The 20,829-nt window shown below is 48.5% G+C and overlaps 1 protein-coding gene across 1 annotated transcript; it reads right to left on the bottom strand.

The window, feature by feature from the left end:
- Nucleotides 1–1,015: 1,015 nt before the first annotated feature.
- OCRL (OCRL inositol polyphosphate-5-phosphatase) lies at nucleotides 1,016–20,664 on the bottom strand (the record flags this gene model as incomplete). The annotated part of the gene is made up of 22 exons (XM_029085988.1): nucleotides 1,016–1,140; nucleotides 1,247–1,358; nucleotides 2,224–2,351; nucleotides 2,870–2,954; nucleotides 3,166–3,285; nucleotides 5,534–5,557; nucleotides 8,921–9,156; nucleotides 9,373–9,538; nucleotides 10,201–10,311; nucleotides 11,169–11,304; nucleotides 12,257–12,366; nucleotides 12,957–13,068; nucleotides 14,720–14,907; nucleotides 15,037–15,153; nucleotides 16,777–16,891; nucleotides 17,340–17,441; nucleotides 18,026–18,187; nucleotides 18,280–18,400; nucleotides 19,026–19,118; nucleotides 19,223–19,333; nucleotides 19,957–19,995; nucleotides 20,592–20,664. Coding segments are annotated over 22 exons (2,586 nt in total), but the record flags the coding sequence as incomplete, so codon positions are not given.
- Nucleotides 20,665–20,829: the final 165 nt, after the last annotated feature.

Below are 20,829 nucleotides of genomic sequence, written 5' to 3'. Positions count from 1 at the left end.
AGCTGTGTGTGACCCTGGCACTACAGACCCCCTCCCTACAACACCCCCCCAAGCTGCTCTTCCAGGCCTTGGGGTGGATTTCTGTCTCATTTCCCCCTCTCACCTTCTCTCCTCAGCACATCCCCTCTGGTAGCACCGTGGGGACAAGGGGAAGGACAGCATCTAATGTCACCCCAGTCACCCAGCCTGACCCCCACACACCCCTGCAGAGTTGGGAAGGACAGGAGCCGTGTCCTGCTCTGTGCCACGCACAGGGACAGCCCTAGAGAAGCAGAGTGCAGTGACCTAGGCCCTTCCAAGTCACCCACCCTCCCCTGTGTCCTGGAAGGCAGCTGGGGCACAGGGGAAGGGCAGAGGGGACAGTGGCAGAAGGCTGGGAGTGCAGGGAGAGGACAACACCCTTCTGAAGGGAAGAAGCCAAATGTCCAGACAACCTTCTTGGGACAGGCACAGTCCAACTTACGTAGCACAGTGATGGGGCATCAGGGTTGGCTTGGTCTGCTGCGTGGCAGAGGGTGACACGTGCCCAGCACCAGCCTGGGGCAGAGCACGGGACTGGCACCAGCACAGTCAGGACACACCAGCAGCACCCATGGGGACACGGTGACTGGGCTGAGCAGCAGCCAGCCATCCCACGGCTCTCCAAGAGCACCAGCAGTCTCCACCCTTCCCCACAATGGCTCCAGGGAGATGGGGGTGAAAAGGAGAGAGAAGCGTGACTCGGGGACCTTGGTGACACTGCCATGGGATGGTGGGGATGCTGGCACAGTGCTTGGGTATTACCAGATCCACCCAGGGAGAAAGGAGGAGGCTCCTGTCGTGGATGGCAGTGCAATGAGCGTGCAAGGTCCTCTGCAGCGTAGGGTACAGTGACAGGAAGGACAGGGGAACACGTACGTCCCTTTCCAACTGTAAACACGGCACTTGGGAGGAGCTTTAGAGCCTTTTCCACCTTTCTGGAGCCGTCAGAGGCCTGGGCTCAGCACAAGGCTGGTGACACGGGCCTCAGCAGGACTCACTCCTCGTCCCCAGCGAGCAGGAAGCTGTAGAGGAAGTTGATGGCACGTTGACGGTCCTGCTGAGTCTGCTTTGCCAGCAGGTTGGGTGGGGGGCGCAGGAGGAGGCTGGAGAACAAGGCAGCTGGAGAAATAAGCAAAGTTAAGTTCTTGGTCAGGAATGGAAACCTTGAGAAGAAGCAAGAAGGGTTTAATTTTCATGGAGGGGAGCAGAGAAAGGAGATGTTCACCGATCATGGCCACGCTGACGTTGTTGTCATCGGAGTATCTGACCAACTCTCGGAGGAAGGACATCAGGTAGCGAAACACGCTGCGGTGGCAACGGGGCAGCTGGAAAATCACCTGCAAAGACAACAAGAGACAGGGAGATCTCTCAGCTGCACAGTGACACTCAGGACTCCAGCCAGGCAGCTTTCCCCCCCGCCCTTCTGCTGCCTTGAGGCCACTGTGTGACCACTGGTGTGAGCCACCAGCTGTAGCTTAGTGCTGTAGGTGATGCTGCCTCAAGCATAACTGTCACCAGCCAAAAACTACCACAGCCCTTGGGCTGCTTCCCAGTCCTTTCCAGTTGGATCTCAGCTCTCACCCCCACTGGCTCTCATTTCCCCCCTCTCACCTTCTCCCCTCAGCCCATACCCTCTGGTAGCACCTTGGGGACGAGGGGAAGGACAGTATCCAATGTCACCCCAGTCACCCAGCAGCACGAGGACCAGGACAAGAGGTTTCCTGATGTCAGTGTTGAAAACACACCCCCAGACTTAATCCTCTGCCCAAGGACGGGCTTGGCCTTGCTTGCTGCCCCTCCAGCTATTTTTAAGAGCTGCTCAGTCACAGTCCTTAAGGGAAGGACAGGAACTGCAGCTCTGAGCAGGCACCTAAACCCTCAACATCAGCGGAAGTTCCTCCCCTCCCTGGAGCTGCCACTCCCCATGTGCTCAGGGTGACACTTGGGTCTCTTTGGAAGCCACCAGGATCACGGAGAGACACTGAAATGCCAACTTTGGGACAGGAAAGCACTGCCAGAGCACCCAGGTCATCCTGCCCACTTGGCAAATAACCTCCAAGCTCCTGCTCCCAAAGCTCCTCACCAGCTCAAGGGAAGGGAGCAGGACCTGGCAAGCTGCAGGACCAGGGCAGAGCTGGCAGCAGCAGGGAGAGGTGACCTGGAGGCCACACTGAGCTGACCCAGACACAGGTAACACCTCACCTGTCGGCACAGCCGGCTGCTGTGTGACCAGTCGAGGCACCGCTGATACAGCTCGTAGCAGATCACCGGCTCTGGCAGAGCCTCCAGGAAGATGAGGAGAGCTTCAGCCACCGAGTGGTTGCTGCCAGCTGGAGTGGTGGGAATCAAGGGACACGCTGAGTGGATGAACCTCCTCCCTCCCCAAGTCTCCTCCCTGCTTCTCCTTCCCACTTGCTTAGTCTCTGCTTCCTCAGGTCTTGTGAGTTTTCTTACTGCCTAACCACTCCCTGACACCAAAGCCCTCCTCCTCCTCCTCCTCCTCCTCTTCCTCTGTTGTCCCCCATCCATGGAAAATGCTGTTCCACCCACCCTGCCCTGTGCTTGCCCACCCTCAAGCCCCACAGAAGTCCTCTGCTCCATTAGCCCCTTCTTCAGATCATGCTCCCCAGTGTCCACCCTCACCAGCTCTTCCCCTTGGCCCTGCAGCTGCTTTAGCCAGCACACGTTCAGCTTCAAGAGAGGTTCTCTCTGGGGGCAGAGTGGGGAGGCAGCCCCCCAAGAAGGACCCTGCCACCTAAAGGTCACAGACAAGCTCTCCTGAGGGAGCTTTTCCCCACAGAGCTGAGATCCAGCAGGCTCCTGGGAAAATCAAGCACAGCAAGGATACGGATTGTCTCAGGGATACTGGTGTCCAGGCAGTCAATGATCTGCTCCAACTCTTCTTGCATGCCTGGAGACTGGAACAGGTCCTCCTGTCAAAAACAGCACAGGGATGGACAAAGTCACCTTCCTCACATGGTGACAACCAGGTGAAAGTTGGTACCCCCAGCCAGTGCCTCAAGCAGAGAGGAAAAGCCCTCCCCTTATAAATACCAAACTGGAGTTGATCTCCAGCTGCTACTGATCAATCAGGTCACCAAGCTCTCCAGAGCTTCCTGGCATGGCAGAGACCCTCTCCCTCACCTGGTGACAGGCATGCTTGAACAAGTGGTCTACCAAGAGCCAGATCTCCTTTGGCACCTGCAGTGGCATCTCACTTGGGTCCTCACTGTCCAGGCAGCCCATCTGCAGAACGGATTTCTCCTGGTGGTTAAAAACACACAAGGTTTCAGGGAAACCCTCAGTCCCTCTGGAAGGGCCCTGGTGAAGAGTCTCAGGCACACCTCTGAGGAGCTCCCCCAGCCACACCAGCTCCCACAGGATGGGTCTCTTGCTGGCCAAACCACAGCTCCCACCTGCACCCCACACTGGAGGGCTGGAGCGTAACCAGCTCCCACATCCCAGCCACCGTGTCCCACTTGTCCAGCTGATCTTCTCAAGCACGTGCCTGTCCTGACTGCTGTGTGCTCTGACCACATCTGCCCTCTGGGCTCGAAAGCTGTCTGATTTTCTAGTTTCTCTCCTGATTTTCCTAAGGAGAGGTGTCTCCTGAACAGACTCCCCTGTCACCTTTTCCCCACTTACTCATGCAAAGCTCAACTGCTCAGAAATCTCCATCACACCCATTTTTAACAGGATCCATGTTTTTTTTGCTTGATTTTACTCTCACTTTACAATCACTCATGTTCCTGTGGGCTCCTGAGGAAGAAGCCATGAGCAGCACATCGAGCAGAAGCACCCAGAAGAGACCAGCACAAGCAGGAACACAACCCCAAGGACATCAGCAGAGAGAAGCTCCACCAGCCAAACGCAAAGCGCTTTCATTTCAGCTGTCACCTTACATGACAACTGTCACCACTGTCCCTCTGCAGCACACACAATCATTAGCCTGGGGCTGGGGTTGGCTTCCAGACACCTCAGGTTGGCACAAGCCCTGCTGGCCCCGGCAGTAGCCACACTTTCCACATGCACCGCTAGATTTTACCCAGCCAGGAGACGCTGGCTCACGGCTGCAGGTCTCACCCAAGCACACAGGGAAGGTTTGGAAGCAGCAGGTTAAGCAAACACATTACAAGTTTCCTCTGAGAGGGAAAAGGTGAGAGCTGGGGACCTTCTCTGAAAGCTGAGGGCTCTTCAACAGAAAATCCCCATGCCAGGGCATCCCAGCGCCGGGGCACAGTGCCAGAGCAGCACTCGGTGCTGCCAGGAAGGAGAGGGAAGGAGAGGGAAGGAGAGGGAAGGAGAGGGAAGGAGAGGGAAGGAGAGGGAAGGAGAGGGAAGGAGAGGGAAGGAGAGGGAAGGAGAGGGAAGGAGAGGGAAGGAGAGGGAAGGAGAGGGAAGGAGAGGGAAGGAGAGGGAAGGAGAGGGAAGGAGAGGGAAGGAGAGGGAAGGAGAGGGAAGGAGAGGGAAGGAGAGGGAAGGAGAGGGAAGGAGAGGGCTCGGGGCTCCTCAGGGCAGAGGAGGAGGAGAAGGAGGCGGTGCTGGGGCCTCGAGTTTCCCTTGTGCCTTGGCCAGGGACCGAGCGCCCTCTCCTGCCCTGTGCCAGGAAGGGAAGGTGTCCTGGTCCACGTCCTGGAAAGAAGATGCTCTGAAAAACGATGTTCCCAGCAGGCAGGCACCAAACTCCTCCCTTCCCAGTTGCTAGGAGGGAATCTGTGAGCTCAACAGCCGAGTTCAATCCCCTCTTGGAGAAGGGGACAAACATTCCCCCTCCTGCTTTTACCCTGGCACTGCAGTGACAGCTTGGAGAAGGACCAGTTGCCCTCAAACAAGTTACAAAACATCTGAGCAGGAACAGCTCTGCCACACACGTCCCCTGCATCTCCCACTTGCTCTTCAAGTGACAGATTTGAGTCACTTGGCCTCCAGCACAGAGCACAAGTGCAAAGTAAAGCAGTGACCCTGCTCAGGCATGGGTGGCTACGATGCTCCGTGGCTGGAGGAAGCAGAGAAACATCCATCTCCTACACAAGACCCTTCCCTCACCTCTGTAAGGACAAGGGAGAGCTTTTCCTCCAGGATGGAAGGAGCAAAAGACTTGAGTTTTTCTAATTCAACCTTCTCCCCACATGTCTGAAGAAGGTGCTGTGGTGAACCCCACTTTATGGGCACGGTTAGAGCTAATTCAGATATGTCAAAGGTTGCCAATCTTTTCTGGAAATTATCTATCATCGCTGGTGGAATCAGGAAAGCATTTTTATTTTCCCAAAGTAAATTTGGGGAGCTTTCAAGCAGCTCAGCTGGGTTGTCCCACCTTGGCTATGGGGGCGACTTTGTGCTCCTACATGTTCTCATCTAACCCATCGCTGTGCTAAGAGGCTTTTGCTGGAACAAGTCCCCTCTGCACCCACCTCCCTTTCCCTCTTCAGCAGAAACCAAAGGGAAAACTCCTGTTTTTTTTACAAACAAGTCCTTGAGAAGCAGATTTCCCCAGCAATTGCTTGTGAGTTACCTTTTCTAAGAAGCTGTCTTCTCCCTGAGAGCAGTGGGGAAAGAGAGAAGAGGAAAAAGTATGGTTAAGAGAGAGAATATACTCTCAGATTAAGCAGAAACCTTAATTTGCATTACAAGAACCCACTGAATGCCAGGTCCTTCACACATTTTGCTGACAGGGCCAAAGTTAAACCTGCTCCGAGAGAGATTTGCCTGCCAATTAGCAAAAAAAATCCTGCTCACATGATGCACAACCTCGTCAGGATTTCTACAGACTCCTCAAAGGGGCCTTACAGCAGCACTGTTCACAGCCAGGCCACAGGCAGATGAGAGGTGTCCAACCAGGAGAAATTCCCCTTCTTGAATCTTCCCAGTCAGAAATAAAATATCCCTTTATTATTTCAGACATCTTCTCTTATGACCAGGCCAGAGAGAAAACATTCACTAGGTTAAATCTGTATTTTCTAAGCATGTGGCAGCTGTGGAGCTAACAGGCCCCCTAAGCAGCTTTGTGGATAGTCAGGGAAATGAGTGTTTGTGTTCAAAACCCCAGGCTGCTGGTCTTTCTCAACTTAATAGCATTAGCACACTGAGAGGAGGAGCGTGCCAAAGCCCCCCTCCAGGCTGTGTGGCCAATCCCCCCCCAAACACAGCACCCCTACACCAGCACAGTGCAGGCTGGCAGAGTAAAACCCTGTTCAGTGGAGAGTCCACAGGAGGAAACAGAAGCAGGTTGTCCAAGCTGAGTTTTGGTAGATCAACCTTTTCAGGGTGGGAGCAACTGAAATGAATTCAAGAGCTGAGCTGGAAATGGAGCTGCAGACACCAGGGCACGGGGCATGGCTGGGAGGGAGCAGCACCTCGGGCTCCTCTGTGACTCCTTGCAGTGCCTGTTTCCTTTGCTGAGCTTTAACACAGCCACAACAGACCGGCTTCTTGCAGAGAACAGGTTGCTCTGAACATGAGCTGGCACAGGTTCTTCTTCCAAGGCACAGAGGGGAGGGATGATAGTCACAGGTTTGGGATAGCAGATAGCTACGCTGCACGGGAGAGAGACTGGTTTCATAACTGGGTGAGTCATCTCAACAGTCTCTGCCACCTACCTGCCTGCTTGCCCTGCTGTTCACCTCTCTGCCTGTAGTGTTCAGCAACACCATTAGCTCCCCGAGACTCACCTGCTCCTGACAAAGGTTCTTCAAGAGATTTTTTTTAAAGCCCCCCCCCCAAAAAAAAAAAAACCCAAACAAAACAGGATTTGACACTAATACTGAAATCCCAGAGGTGAGATGCTCAAGCATCAGTTCTCCCAGGAGAGCTATTTCCAAACAAACTCCCACCTACACTTTGCTATCCTGCATCAAACTGTCTCTCAGACCTTCACTGACCTGCATTTTCTCTGCTGAGAGGTAGATCTGGAAAGTGTTGCCCCCTCCCTGGAAGTGGTGTTCTTGGCCAGGTTGGATGAGGCTTTGAGCAACCTGGTCTAGTGGAAGGTGTCCCTGCTGCTGGCAGGGGGGTTGGGACTTGGTGAGCTTTAAGGTCCCTTCCAACCCAGACCAGTCTATGATTCTATGAAGACAACAGATACAGTCTAGCCAGGCTGAGAAAAATAACTGATGACAAGCCCTAAAACTAGGTGAGTGCAGAAGGGAAAACAGTTTTTAATACACAAACACGCTGCTTTCCTCACACACATCAGCTAAACACACCTCACTGCACCAAACTGCTTCGGGGCTGCAGAGCTGTCAGCACCTGCACTGCTCTCCCCTCCACAAAGTGCTCGGCTTGTCCTGGCTCCAAGAATTTCTCAACTCACAGGTAGGAGCAAAAACCAAGAGACCTAAAATAGCTCTAACATGACAGGAGCTTTATAATCTTAAAAGTGCCTAAATTTTGCTCTGGGCCATTACAGGTTGTATTCCTCGAGCTTGATTAACGTCTTCTGATTGAAGTCCTGCAGTCAGGCTGACCTCACTGACACCAGAGACTGTTTCTTCGTTCCAGATATTGGGACAGGGTGCTCTCCTCTCATTATTTTGCTTCCTGTCCTTCTATATGTTTCACTAAATAACAGCAAAAAGAAATTTATAGGTAAAGGAAGCAGAAGAAGCCTCAAAGTACACGTAGAAAATTGTGTCTGTGAGGGCAGGAGCCCAAGGCCTGGATTAGCTGCTCGAATTGAGGAGGCAAACATTGTTATCTTGTCACCTGGATTCTGCTTAACCTGATCTTGTGGTTATAAAAAAAAAATAATCAAAATTCTGACATAAAAATGGCTTTTCTGTATGTTGGGCCAGTGAGGAAAGTAGACACCTACAACAACAAGTGGAAAGTAGAAGAGGCAGCAAGAGGCATGGTGTAACTGCTAAAGGGAAGAGAAAGAAGTGTCAGCAGATGGGAGTGGAAGCTGTCAAATCTCCAGATGTGAAAAAGCAGCAGCTCACTGGACAAAAAAAAAGGCATGTAAAGATGAGACTAAGATATGAGAAGAGAGGAAAGTATCACATGTCAGGCAGATTAAAAGAACTGGGCTGATCTTTCAGGTGAATAAAAAAGAAATGGCTTTCCTGGCTAAACAAGAAGAGGTAAATAAGACTAAAACTCAGGAACTCACTGAAGCAAGGCCAGGAAAAGCCAAGAGAAGAGAGGAATGAACACAGGCTGAAAGAATTCAGATCCCCAAAGCAGGGCTTAAATCTCAGAAACAGCCATGAGATATCCAAAAGATAAAAGGGTTATGAAGGCACAATCACACCCTCTGACCCCCAAAGGATGAATGCTGATGCCAAGGGCCTGGTGAAGCTTGGGGAGAGAGGAACACTTATCTCTGCACTATGGAAGAGCTTCCTCACTGCGGCTGGTGTGAGAGGAACTGGCCAGAGAGGCTGCCAGACTGGCTATTTGCTGAGCTGTGCCCATCAGTACACCTAACACCATCCAACTCCTTTCCTTCCATCCTCCTAATTCCGCTTGTTTCTTCCCTTGAGCAGTGTAAATGTCACAGGCATCCAGAAGGAAAAGGATTCTGGAGATCTCCTGAGTGCAGGAAACAGCTTAAGCACCTTGGAGGAGAGAGCTTCAATCTCTTCTGACACACCAGTGCCACCCAGCTGAGCCTGACAGCACCAACACTACAGTAGCACCAAACACCAGGGGCTGGGATCACTTTTTTTTGCCCCCACTAGATATTTAGAAGCTACTCAGACACAGGGGATAAAGCACAGGCTGTCAAAAGCCAATGGTTGTGGTGGAGAAAAGATCATGTCAAGCTCTGGAAAAAGTAAATCAGCTCAAAGCCAGCAGAGCTGTCTTGTGCTGAAGGTCTTACTCCTGATTTAGGAGGAAATAGAAGGGAATATGTTCTCTCTCCCTGTTGAGAGAGCTGCTCCAGAACCTTGCTACTCACCAGGTCAATGAGTTTGGTGACTGGAACTTCTCGGATTGGTCGTCTCATTCGACATAAGGCCTCCAGGGAAGTGCCAAAGCAGCTGGGCAGGTAGGTTCCACTGATGGTAAGGAAATAATCCTTCCCTCGATCCAAATGAAGGACAAGAATATCCTCAATTTTATCCTCCCCAGAATTCAGAAGGGTTACCGAGTCCTTACTGACGTACACATCCAGGGAGATGTCTGTGCTCTCATCTGCAACAGACAGGAACTCTCAAGAACACACACAGACACTCTCCAAAAAGGGATGACAAAGACAACCACACAGCAGCAGGGACAAAGGCCATGAAACAGAAGACAGACAAGGATGATGGCAAGAAAGATGAGACACAGGAAAGATGGGAAGGACTGAAGGGCAATGGGGTGGGAGTTCTCACCAGTCCACACCGTTGAAACTGTGGCAAAACTCACCAGGCTCCAAGTAACCTTCACAAGGCTCGGCCCGAAGCCATGGCTTGCAGTAGTGGCTGTCGTTGAGCTTTGGGATGAAGGAGAAGTGACAAGTGACCTGCCCGTTATTGGTGATCTGGAACTTCTGCTTCTGCAGCTGACGGAACTTCACGTTCTCAAACTCAAACTGCAGAGCAAAGAGAAAACACAAATCATGTTAGTGGCCATGATGGGACACACAGCTAGGCACCCAGAGTGCAGTGGCCACCCATGACTTCCCCCTGCACTGGGCACTGGTGAGGCTGCAGCTCGAGTGCTGGGTTCAGTGTTGGGCCCCTGAGTCCAAGAAGGACATGGAGGTGCTGGAGCGTGTCCAGAGAAGGGAACGGAGCTGGGGAAGGGTCTGGAGCACAAGTGTGCTGAGTTTCTTTGCTGAAAGGGTTCTGAGACATTGGAAGGGGTTGCCCAGGGCAGTGGTGGAGTCCCCATCCCTGGAGGGATTGAAGAGTCGTGTAGACACAGTGCTGAGGGACATGGGTTAGTCATAGGGGACTGGTCAGTGCTGGGTTCATGGTTGGACTCCATGATCTTTAAAGGTCTTTTCCAATCCAGGCAATTCTGGGATCCTGTGACTCAGAAGTGCCCACACAATGCAGAATCCCTAACAGAAGACCTGCCAAGAAGCCAAGACAAGATGTCCCTTCTAATCCAATTCCATAAGATAATGGATAAAGTTCAATTCCCTATAATCCAGTTTACTGAATTTTAAAGAAAAGTCTTTAAAAGTAGTTCTAGCACTTCTCAGGTTGTGTTTGGGAAGTGAACAAGTGATTCAGGTTTCATCCTCACTTCTCTCCTGCTCAGCTCCAGCGAAGGGAGAAAATCATTCTCCATTCTGTCCATTATACGAACGATGTCTTCAAACAACTTCCGATACTTCTGCTCATCCACCACCTTTACCTGGGGGAGATCAGAAAACACTCAGCAAAGCTTCTCACCAGCTTCACAGGAACTCTTTTGATCATGAAATCAAGTGCAGAAGTGAAATATTTAATATATAAGAGGAAATTTGCACGCCTGGGTGCACCGCCAAGCTGCACATGCAACTTCAGGCACATTTTATCCCCTACAGATGTCATTAGGGTCTTTCTGGCCACTGATCACACTACTGGGGGTGATGTCTGTGGGACAGCATTGGCATGCCACAGCACTACTCCTGAGGAAGAGGAGAAAGGCTTTACTTTAAGGAGACCTGAGCAGGAGGTAGTGAAAATGGACATGGATTGTCTCTGTTCAGTAGGCTACGAAACCCTCATCTGCTGCCAGCCACTCACCACCCAAGAAATTCAGCTGTGAACCAGTGACACTCTCCCTTAACTCATCAGAGAGGCAACATTGCAACAGCAGGAGCAACTTCCTGCTTGCAGAGGAGAGAAACCAGTTGCTCACCCATTCTAGCACTAGATACCATGGGTTATACCCCAACAAGCTGAGCAGCAGTCAGTGGCGAACCCCTTTCTACTTACTACACAACCAGGTAAACTCCAGTGATCACTGGTGTTACTGGGGCAGAACACTGTCCCACTGTGGCTGCACTGCACGTGAAGACCACACAGCTGCTGAGGTGTTTGCTGAGCAGTGGCTGCCAAACACCAACACACCTACACAGTCGCCACACCTTGTTTTTTTATTTACTCTGTCTTCTTGCAACAGCGTGAGCAGAGGTGTCTTGACTATACAACCACCTCCTGAAGGAATGTGTGAGTGACAATGTTGTCATCCTACCTTAACATATTTAAGAAGAAAAAATAAGTTACCCCGATGCGGAACAGGGCGCTGACTGGTTTGTGGTCACTGGTTTTCAAGTCCATGTGACTGCAATACCGGAGCTGATTTATGTTCCCTCCTCTCCAAAGGATTCGATCACACCACGCTGGCACACGACACTTTCCACTACAAAGAAAAAAAACCCCACCAAAAACAGGTTACCAGGGAAATCCAACAATCCTAAGAAAGCACCCAAGCTGTTCCTCCTCCCAGCAGCTCCCACCACCCCAGCCGTGTCAGCAGCGATGGGATCAGCTCCCGTCACACTTCCCTTAACTTGAATACGACGTTATTTCTTCTGCTCACTTCCCCTTTCCCTAGACAGGAGCTAAAATTCCCGTCCTTTCCAAGCATGAGGAAACAAAATAACCTCAAACAAGACTGTTTTCCACAGCCTGAAGCCATGTGTACCGTGACCCAGGCTGCACTAGTTTCTTTTGCTGCCAGATCGTTCTGCCCACTACAATTTAATCCGTCGGTTATTGTTTCCACTACAAAAAGTCTACTCAGCTGTTACTATTCTGTTATGAAGTTTGAATCCTGGGTTGTTATCCTTCTCCAGATTAACTACTGTGCTGATTCATAAACCCAGGCAGAGTAAAAATCCAATTGCTTTATGGTTTGAAACTCCTTCTTGGGAATTGCTCCATTTAAAGCAAGCAGATGCACAAGTGTCTGTGGGAAGCACCAAGCAGGAACCACCCCTGCGAGTGTGCAAGTCAGGGGACAAGATGACTCAGACAGAGTGTTTCCTTATCTCTTCAATTCCTTTTATTACTGTTTATTTGTCCCTGGTAGCAGGAAAAAAAACCCCTCCAGTGCATGGGAGTTCATGCTTTACCCTCCTTCATCTGTTGGAATCAGCAGCAACCAAGGTTTAAACGTGTGCCTGGGCAAAGCAAACGAGTCTGCTTCTTTCAGAGAGCAGGAGAAACAAAGGAGTATAAACTTGTCTGTGCACTCCAGCCATAACCATAACACTGTATTTCCAGCTCAAGGAAGCAGGAAATCAAGTTTTGTGAGAAAAAAAAACTTCTTTTATGTCATAGGGAAATATGTCCATCGACAGCCGATTTACCTGGAGTCCCAGCGATCTGTTTTCGAGTCGTATTTATAGGTGGGGATGAATTTAACCTCTCCCTCAATGAAATCTGCAAATGCTTTCTTCTGAGTGCGCTGAATATTCAGCTACAGCAGAAAAAAGGGTGTCTTTTAAAAAAACAAACCCAACAAACCATCCCAAACACCCCAACCTGGCACACACACGTACAGCAGAGTGTCAGAGAGACCTACAGGCAGAGTAATTGCAACCTGTGGCCATGGGATCCACCAGACATCCCTCAAAATGCCTCTCAGACCTTATACCTTTAACAAAGGTAAAAATTCAACACATCAGTGGGATGGTTTTTAAACAGACTGAATACAAATTGGCACAGTGCTGCTACCAGACCATGCAGACACCATAAAACAATAGCTAAGGGAAATATTAACTCCACTCGTGCTAAAGGCCTTCATTAGTTTTCAGACTTCATCACCATAATTAACATTTCATTTTAGGAAAAGCCTCTGGGATTGTGCTTGTTTGATGACCTGACACTATTTTCCTTTTCTCATTTACTCTTCTGAAAAATTTCCCAGTTGTTTTCCCCACAAAAACCTGAGCTGGAGTTGTTTGCTGCACGAAGCTCCACAGCAGGGCAGAAGAGAATCACTAAATTTACTGTTAAACCAAGACAACCTCCCAGGTAGGGAGCAAATGGAAAGTGGATTTCACTCACCTGGTCGTATGTCAGCAATTTCTGAAGCTCATTCTTACTGATAAGACTTTTCACCTCACTGGCATCAGGAAGACAAAGCCTGTAGTTCAAGTCTCCCAGCCAGATGACAACACTGAAAACAAAGACAAACATGGGGAAAAAAAAAAAAGAGAGGCAGTAGTTAGTATCACAGGTCACACAGGGGAGAAGGGGAGCAGAAGAGATGGTTGGTTGCTGGTTGAGACACACAGAAGACAAAATGAGACAGCAGAAATTTCTAGTGACATCATAGAACCATCAAGTGTTGTGAGTGGGAAGGACCCACCAGGATGCTGGAGTCCATCTCCTGTCCCTGCACAGGACAATCCCAACATTCAGCCCATGTCCCTGAGGGCCTTGGCCAAATGCTGCTGGAATCTTGTCAGGCTTGGTGCCATCAGCACCTCCCTGGGGAGCCTGTTCCAGTGCTCCACCACCCTCTGGGTGCCTCAAGAACCTTTTCCTCATGGCCAACCTCACCCTCCCCTGCCACATCTTCCTGCCATTCCCTCTGCTCCTGGCATTCGTTGGTGGCCAGAGAGAAGAGATCAGCGCCTGCCCCTCCTCTGCCCCTTGGGAGGGCAAGTTGAACATGAGCCACCACTGTGTCCTGGCAGCCAAGAGGGACACCTGTGTCCAGGATAAAAAGGATCTAAAGTTGCTGGAGAGTGTCCAGAGGAGGGACACCAAATTGGGGAAGGGTTTAGATGGGAAGGGTGTGAGGAGAGGCTGAAGGCACTTGGTTTGTAGATACTACAACACTGTCCTGTTTTTTGCTGGGATAGAGCTAAGTCCATCTCCTTTGGAATCCCAAATGGGATTGAAAACTCATTTTAATGGGAGATACTGGAGTCCTGTCTCACCCATCAGCCAGAACCTCATCAGCACCTGCACTTACTCTGCTCCTCTCAGAAAGACCTACAGCCTTCTCATTACCAGCAGCTAAAGAAACACTTGTGCTATTCACTCTTCACTCCCTCAAGGTTTAATTTAAAGATTAAAATCTAAACCCCTCTCTAATATCAAAGCTCTTCCTGTTTAGAGTCAGACCTCAAAACTTCCATTAGTGGATTATCATGGATAATCTAATATTTGAAGTTGGTTGGGTTTTTTTTTTCTGTACTAATCCACTCTACATTTTATTTTCAGTTTTTAAATGGTTTAAATATTAACTACAGAAGTATTAATCATTTGTATCAGGTTTAAGAGAACTTAATTTATATGCTTTATTTTCAGTTTTTAAATGGTTTCAGTATTAACTACGGAAGTATTAATCATTTGTATCAGGTTTAAGAGAACTTAATTTATATGCTTTGTTGTAGATGTTTGAGTTGGATTTGGATTATTCACTGCCACCTCATTAAAAATAATAATAACAATAATAATAATAATAATAATATTTTAAAAATTAATCAAGTAATGTCTGCATATCATTCAATTCCTTTAAAAAGAAACTTGTTAACTCCAAAAAGCCTAATCAGCACAGCCTCTTCCCATCCTGCTATCCCTTTTCTTCCCCTACTCATACTCCCTTTCCCCATCACAAAAAAAAACCCTCAGCAGTTTAAAGGTGACCGTGTAGTTTGACTGCAGGAGTTCCAGCACTCAAAGTTCCAGCTTTGGCATTTCCAGTTCTATTATTAAGCCAGAAAACTTACCTGCAACAGGAAATCTCCTGTGGTTGTGATTCTGACTTGATTAGGATTATTTGACACCAAAAAGAAACCAGCAAAAATAAAACTCACTCGTGTTTCATGATGTTGAGCTGAGGTAGGCTGTCATCAGGGGTTACAAAACTCATCCGAGCACAGATATCCTTATAGTCCTGATTCCTTCGCTCAAAATCCTCCACGTGAGCAGCCAGGTGGGAATTGACAACGCAGAAGGTGGTGTTGTGGAACACAAACCTCACTGCCACGCCGCCCTTGTTGCCCTGGGAGAGCAGGTATCAGTGGTCAGGTAAAGAAGGTGGCAGGTGAGACACAGACAAGGTGAACAGAACCATCCTGGGCTGTTTCTCGTGGGGACACACAGAGACAACAAACTGGCCTCGGTGACTCACCATCTTTCCCATGATTCCTGTGCCCACAGACTCCGTCATGATCTCTCTGATATTGCTCAGATGATCCTTCCTAGCAAATATGAGCAACATCATCCCAACCAGACGGACCATTTGCACCTGGAAAAAGAGAAAGGATCCTGAGTTCCCAGAAATACAGTTCTGATCTGCCTGCTCCACCCCATGTTCTGCTTCTCTAGCTCTCCCTTGTTTGTGTTTTGTACTCAAATCCTTGCTTGCAACAGCACCCAAAGGACCTCCTGTCCCAAAGGAAGGTTCTGAAGGACAATCTATCATCCCCCAATAGCCATCAGCTGTGCTGAGCTCATTACATTCCCCTCTCTGGAGCCTCCCTATGCACAGGGGTGTCTTGTGAGGTAACAGAAACTTGATAAACACATAGTTGGTTAAGTCTCAAGCCTTTTACTCTAAGCTAGAGGAAGAAAAAGTTCTTATTTCCTGAGGCAAACGTGCCTGACACATGGAGTATCAAAAGGCAGCTGCCTCCAAGCTATACAAACTGTTTGCTTTCCAGAAAAAAAACTTGTTCTCTAACGGAAAAGGTCTGTTTTTGGAGCGAATAAGTTCTCCTCTACTGCAGAGCTCAACCCACAAGTGCTAAACCAATGCACTTCCCAGTCCATAACCTCCCTGAACCTTCACAACAGTGGGGTCACAACTTTGAAAGGCAATGGCAAAGCCTAATCTTCTTGAGCACAGTTTCCACGCTCATTTTTAGAAGCAGAAAAACACTAAGATGTGTTGGGATTAAGTCTGTGTAGTGAGGGAAGCAGCCAAAAACCAGAGAATTCAACTGGAAGAACCTGAGTCCTCAGTCCACTCTGCAGGAGTGGAATTTGCACGCAACCACAAATTTTATCTACAGTTTCAGTCGCTTCCCCCTGTGCCTGCAGACACATCCTGGACTCCTGGACATGTGTTTCCTGGGAGAAATTCACCTAAAACTCAAGTAAAGCAAAAGAGACAGGGACATGAGCCTCTGTGCAGTTCTGGTTGTGACCCCCAGCTCCTTCTTGATGAGTCTCAGTTCACCAAGGTGCTGGTTTCCTGCTGGGATTACCTGTAACACATGTCACTGAGCTCAACTCAAAGCAAGCAGGAGAGAGGTGTGACAGTGAACACAGTGGGCTAAGAAGGAAGGGAAAACTAGTTAAAATATTAAGGGCTGGTATCTACAGCAGAAAAGTTTGCTACAGCAGAGATTAAAAACCCAACAGGTTGCTCTAAAGCAGCCAGAATAAAGTCCTTCTGCCACAACTGAAGCGATTCTGTCCCAAGGCAGCAGCCTCTGGATGATTTTATCTCATGAATTATCCCATTCCTTCAAGGAATTTAATCCACCATTTAATTTACCAACTCAATTTACACCTTGCTTCTGTACTACAAGGGTGAAGGGGTAACAGAGATAAAGAATTTGAATGTGCTGCTACGATTCTATTGAGCTGACTACTTCCCTGACACCCACCTCGTGTTTTACACAGTTATTTTAATCCCCACCTTTATAAATTTCTGCTTCAAAGTACAATCTCCCCCTACAACTGTGGGGGCAGAAATATAGACTCTGCAGATTTAATTTGGTGTACCTGACACGTGCACATGCCAAGCAGACATCTGTGGTTTCTCCAGCCGTTGCTGGATCAGGTGGGGAAAGGGGAAACCCATTTCTCTTCTCTTTTCTTTCCAACTCTATGACAAGACCCCAAAACACTGATCAGAACTCACTTTTTTATACTTGGCCTGAGGGTGCAGTGATTTCTCAACAGCAGCCAGCAATTCCTGCTCCTTTGCAGAATCAAAGTAGAAGAAAGCCTCTGTGCTGAGGTCCAGCTCCTGGAACCTGAAACACGGAGTCCACTTAGCACATCCCTCATCTCCCACAGATCACCCTCTTTCTACAAGGAAGCTCCAGTGTGAAACCTCCAGCAACAGCTCTTCTAGGAAGAGAAACTCCTTATTCCCACTTGCTAAATAAAGCAGCAGAATTTCACCACAATGCCTCTGAGACTCAGTGCAACAGGCTCCAGCAACCATCTCAGTGTTATTTTTAGGTGGAGGACAACCAGAGAGCTCAGTGGATGCCTCAAGGAAAATCTCTTTCGTTATGTCACGCCAGCCTTGTTGAACCTGAAACTCTGCCTCACCCAAATGGCTTTTTCCCCCCTCAGATAGCTCTTCAGCTTCGTGAAATCTCTGAGAACACGACAAGAACTTCAAACAAATACCAGTATCCAAAGCAAAAGCAACAAGAAACCCAGCACTGTGTGAGGAAATACACTGCTACCCACCCGATGCAATAGAAATCTGGAGGCTCTGTGTCACACACCAACCAGGGTTCCAAGCTGCTGTCTGGAGATTGTCCGTTCACATTCCACGTTCCCACAAAAAATCTACAACACAAAAGCAGCTGAACTGTTAGAAAACACAATAACCACTGCAGCAGCCCAGAAAACACATCAGCCCAGTCCCTCCAGTACAGGCACAGCAGCATTCAGACTGGGAGCAGACACAACATGCGAGCTGTCCATGCCAACTATGGGGTAACTGAAAATTCTTCTAGGCTTGGTTCATTTGCAGTGACACCCAATCTCAGGGATTTTTGCAGAATTGCTACAAAACTAAATATATTTATATTTATTTATATATATATCAGCCAACATCTGGCTCTTGGAATATCACGTAACGTGGGGCAACACTAAGACAACGTGGTGGGATGGCTGCAGTTATCCTCTTTCTGCCCAAATTCCTTCAGTTTTACTTGGGGGGATGAGAGATTTGACACATTTAGGGGAAAAGGTGCAAAAGGAGAAGCTGCACCTCGGGAATTTATTGACTTTCAGTCTGTGCTGATCCCTGTTGTGACACCCAAACTGGCCACGCATCAGGAACTTGTCAGATTTCAAACCTGAGCTAGATTAGAGTTCAGAGAAATTTATTTCTCTATGCACCACTGTTCCCCAGTGACAGCTCTGACCTGAAGTTGTGCAGGTTGACATAAGCCTTCTCTCTCTTGGCAAGGACGTGTTTGATCAGCCCTTCTCTCTGTCCCGACTGGGTGCTGGGCAAAAACATTTTCCTCATCGTGTTGGTTACTTTTGGTTGGTCTCTTGATGTCCCTTCTCTCTCTCTGTGAAATCTAGGAAGGAAGCAAGAACAGAATGAAAACTGGTTCTTGCTGTCTAGGAAGAGAAGGGAAAGAAAAGGGAAGAGATTCACCACATTACTTACTGCCTATTTTGAGGCAGGGGAGGAGGTGGGGGTTCCCGGCGAGATGCCACTTGGTGGTTTTGCTTGTTTCTTTTCTCTTCTAGGTTTAGAGCATTGAAGTCATCTTCAAACCCCAGAGCTCCTATAATGAAAAAAAAACCAACAAAACCAAGCAAAATACCCTGAAAAATAATTTAAAACAGCTCAGAGTCAAGAAGGAAAAAAAAAAAATGACTCTACAGACAGTGAAAAAGCAAATTATGACAGGAATATATTGACTTTGATGATTCAGGGAGTGAGAGAAAGGGGTAGTGACCACGAGTCGAGGCAGGAGGGAGCTTAACATACACAAACCAAAGCACTGGGCAGAGTCACAGAATCATGGAATGGTTTGTGTTGGAAGGGACCTTAAAGCTCATCCAGTCCCAACCCCCCTGCCATCAGCAGGGACACCTTCCACTAGACCAGGTTGCTCAAAGCCTCATCCAGCCTGGCCTTAACTGGAATCACAGAATCGGAATCACAGAATCAATGTTAGAGATTGGAAGGGACCTTGAAAGAACATCTAATCCAATCCCCCAAAGACAGCACCCAAGAAGGAAAGAATGGTCCAAGGCAACAGAATCTAAGGACTGAGATGTTTTATTTTGTGCAGGGTGATGGGAAGTGAGGAAACAGGGCAGAGGCCAGACACAGGGTCTGACACATCTCCTGAGAGCCCCATCACTCTACAGTTCCCACAGCCCACAAAGGTGATATTTCAGTACCCAAAGAGGCTTGTGAAAGACCTGGGAGGTTCTTCTCCACTTGATGCCAGCTGGTTGACTCCTTAAGTTCAGGAGGTGAAGCTTTCAGGTGAGCTAGGAAAAATAAAATAAAATTAAAATCATCTATTCTAATCATCCCTGTTAGAAACTGGTAGCAGTCAAGAGGATTTCACAAACACAACTCCAGCTCTGCTCACCTTCCTGGATGCTCTGCACCTCTGAAAGGAACCCCAAGCACCGGTCCTCATCGGGGATTTCAAAGAGCCTCTCTGCTGTCTCGTCACCTTGTATCCGGACTTTACATCCTGCTTCAGACACAGACACCAGACTCACAGAGCCAGTCAAAGCTGCCTCACAGGTATTATGCCCTCAGAGTGACCAGGCTTTTCTAGGTATCCTTCAAATTTATCAATGAAAACCAACTTCCAGCTATTGTTTCCAAAGGAAACTTGTACCCAAGCTAGTTTCCCTGTGCTTCTGAGAGCTTCTCTGAGCTTGGGGTATCACCAGTCACGTTTTCCTCGTGTTAGGAATATTTCTCTCTCTGCTCTGATCTCACAGAGAAGAGCTCTACAAGTAATAAGAAAAAAAATCTGGAAAGGGAAAGCAGAATTGGTGACTACACACAAAAAAAGGCAGCTAATAACCTAGGCTCCAGGTCAAAGAAGAAGGGAGATGAGAATTGTTTCTCCTTGACAGAAGATTTAAGAAGTTAAAGTTTGACCAACTGCCAATATTTCAGTCTGAGTATTTAAGATCATGTCTAAAACAGCCAGACAACATCAGAGGAAACACAACCCCTGCTTGATTCAAAGGAGAAACACAAAGGATGGTGGAAGATGATGAAGTGGCAGGTAAAATAAGGATGTGTCAGTGCCAAGAGGCAGCCTGAAAGGAGCTTTAGCCGTGCCACTGTGGTTATGAAACTTACTGTTTGTAGCTATATCGATCAGCAGAGTCTCTTCTGCCTCTGGAAAACAGAAAAAACCAGGATCAAGAGAGCTGACATTGAATGCTGCAGGAAATGCTGCCTGCTACTAGCCACAAAAGAGTCCTAACAAAGGACTAAACAGCTTTAATTAACACTGATTAATAATGGCTCTGGCAGAAAGAACGGTCCTATGTGGACAGTAATTTCCAAGTGTCACAGGAGAGGTTCCTCACATTCAGAGTTCTCACACACCTGGGTGGTTTGTTCCACATCTGCGTAGCTACTTTGGGAAAAAACCAACCTGCCAATGAACTTCAGAGCTTGTCTACGCAGCCAAAATGGGGAGAAACCACAGGGAATTACACAGGAGGGTAGAAACTAATCCAGGAAAAGCTGCTTTTAATTCCTGAACAAGCATTTGCCCCTGGGGGACACACACAAGCTACGCAAGTTCTTCCAAGACAAGGTCTAAAAGCTCTTTGGCTCCATGGGTGGCTGTTTGGATTTGATAGAACTCATCTAAACACGTAGGAATCAGATTAAAACTCCAAGAAAAGGCACTAAATTTGGGTTTTGCCAATAAACAGCAGCAGGTTCTTGTCACCAAGAGAGCCCTAGGCCAGCAGAGTCGGTACCTTGCACACATTTAAAGCGGCTGTTGATGGGAATGTAATCAGGGCGGGAGTTTTCTTTCTCCTGTGAGTGGATAACGATCCTGGAGAGAGAGAAAAAAGCTTGTAAAGGCACAGAAACAAACAGCTCCTTCCTGATGTACAGACAGAGGTTAACATGGGCACAAGGGGTGTGTCTGCAGAACATGAGATGTTTGATTTCTGTGTTATTGGGAGAGGGAAAGGGAGAGGGGGGAGAGAG

This window comes from Antrostomus carolinensis, unplaced genomic scaffold, assembly GCF_000700745.2.
Source record: "Antrostomus carolinensis isolate BGI_N321 unplaced genomic scaffold, ASM70074v2 scaffold10277, whole genome shotgun sequence".
NCBI classification, from domain to species: Eukaryota; Metazoa; Chordata; class Aves; order Caprimulgiformes; family Caprimulgidae; genus Antrostomus; species Antrostomus carolinensis.
Note: the sequence above shows the minus strand (reverse complement) of the source record. Positions and strands in the feature narration are given on the sequence as shown.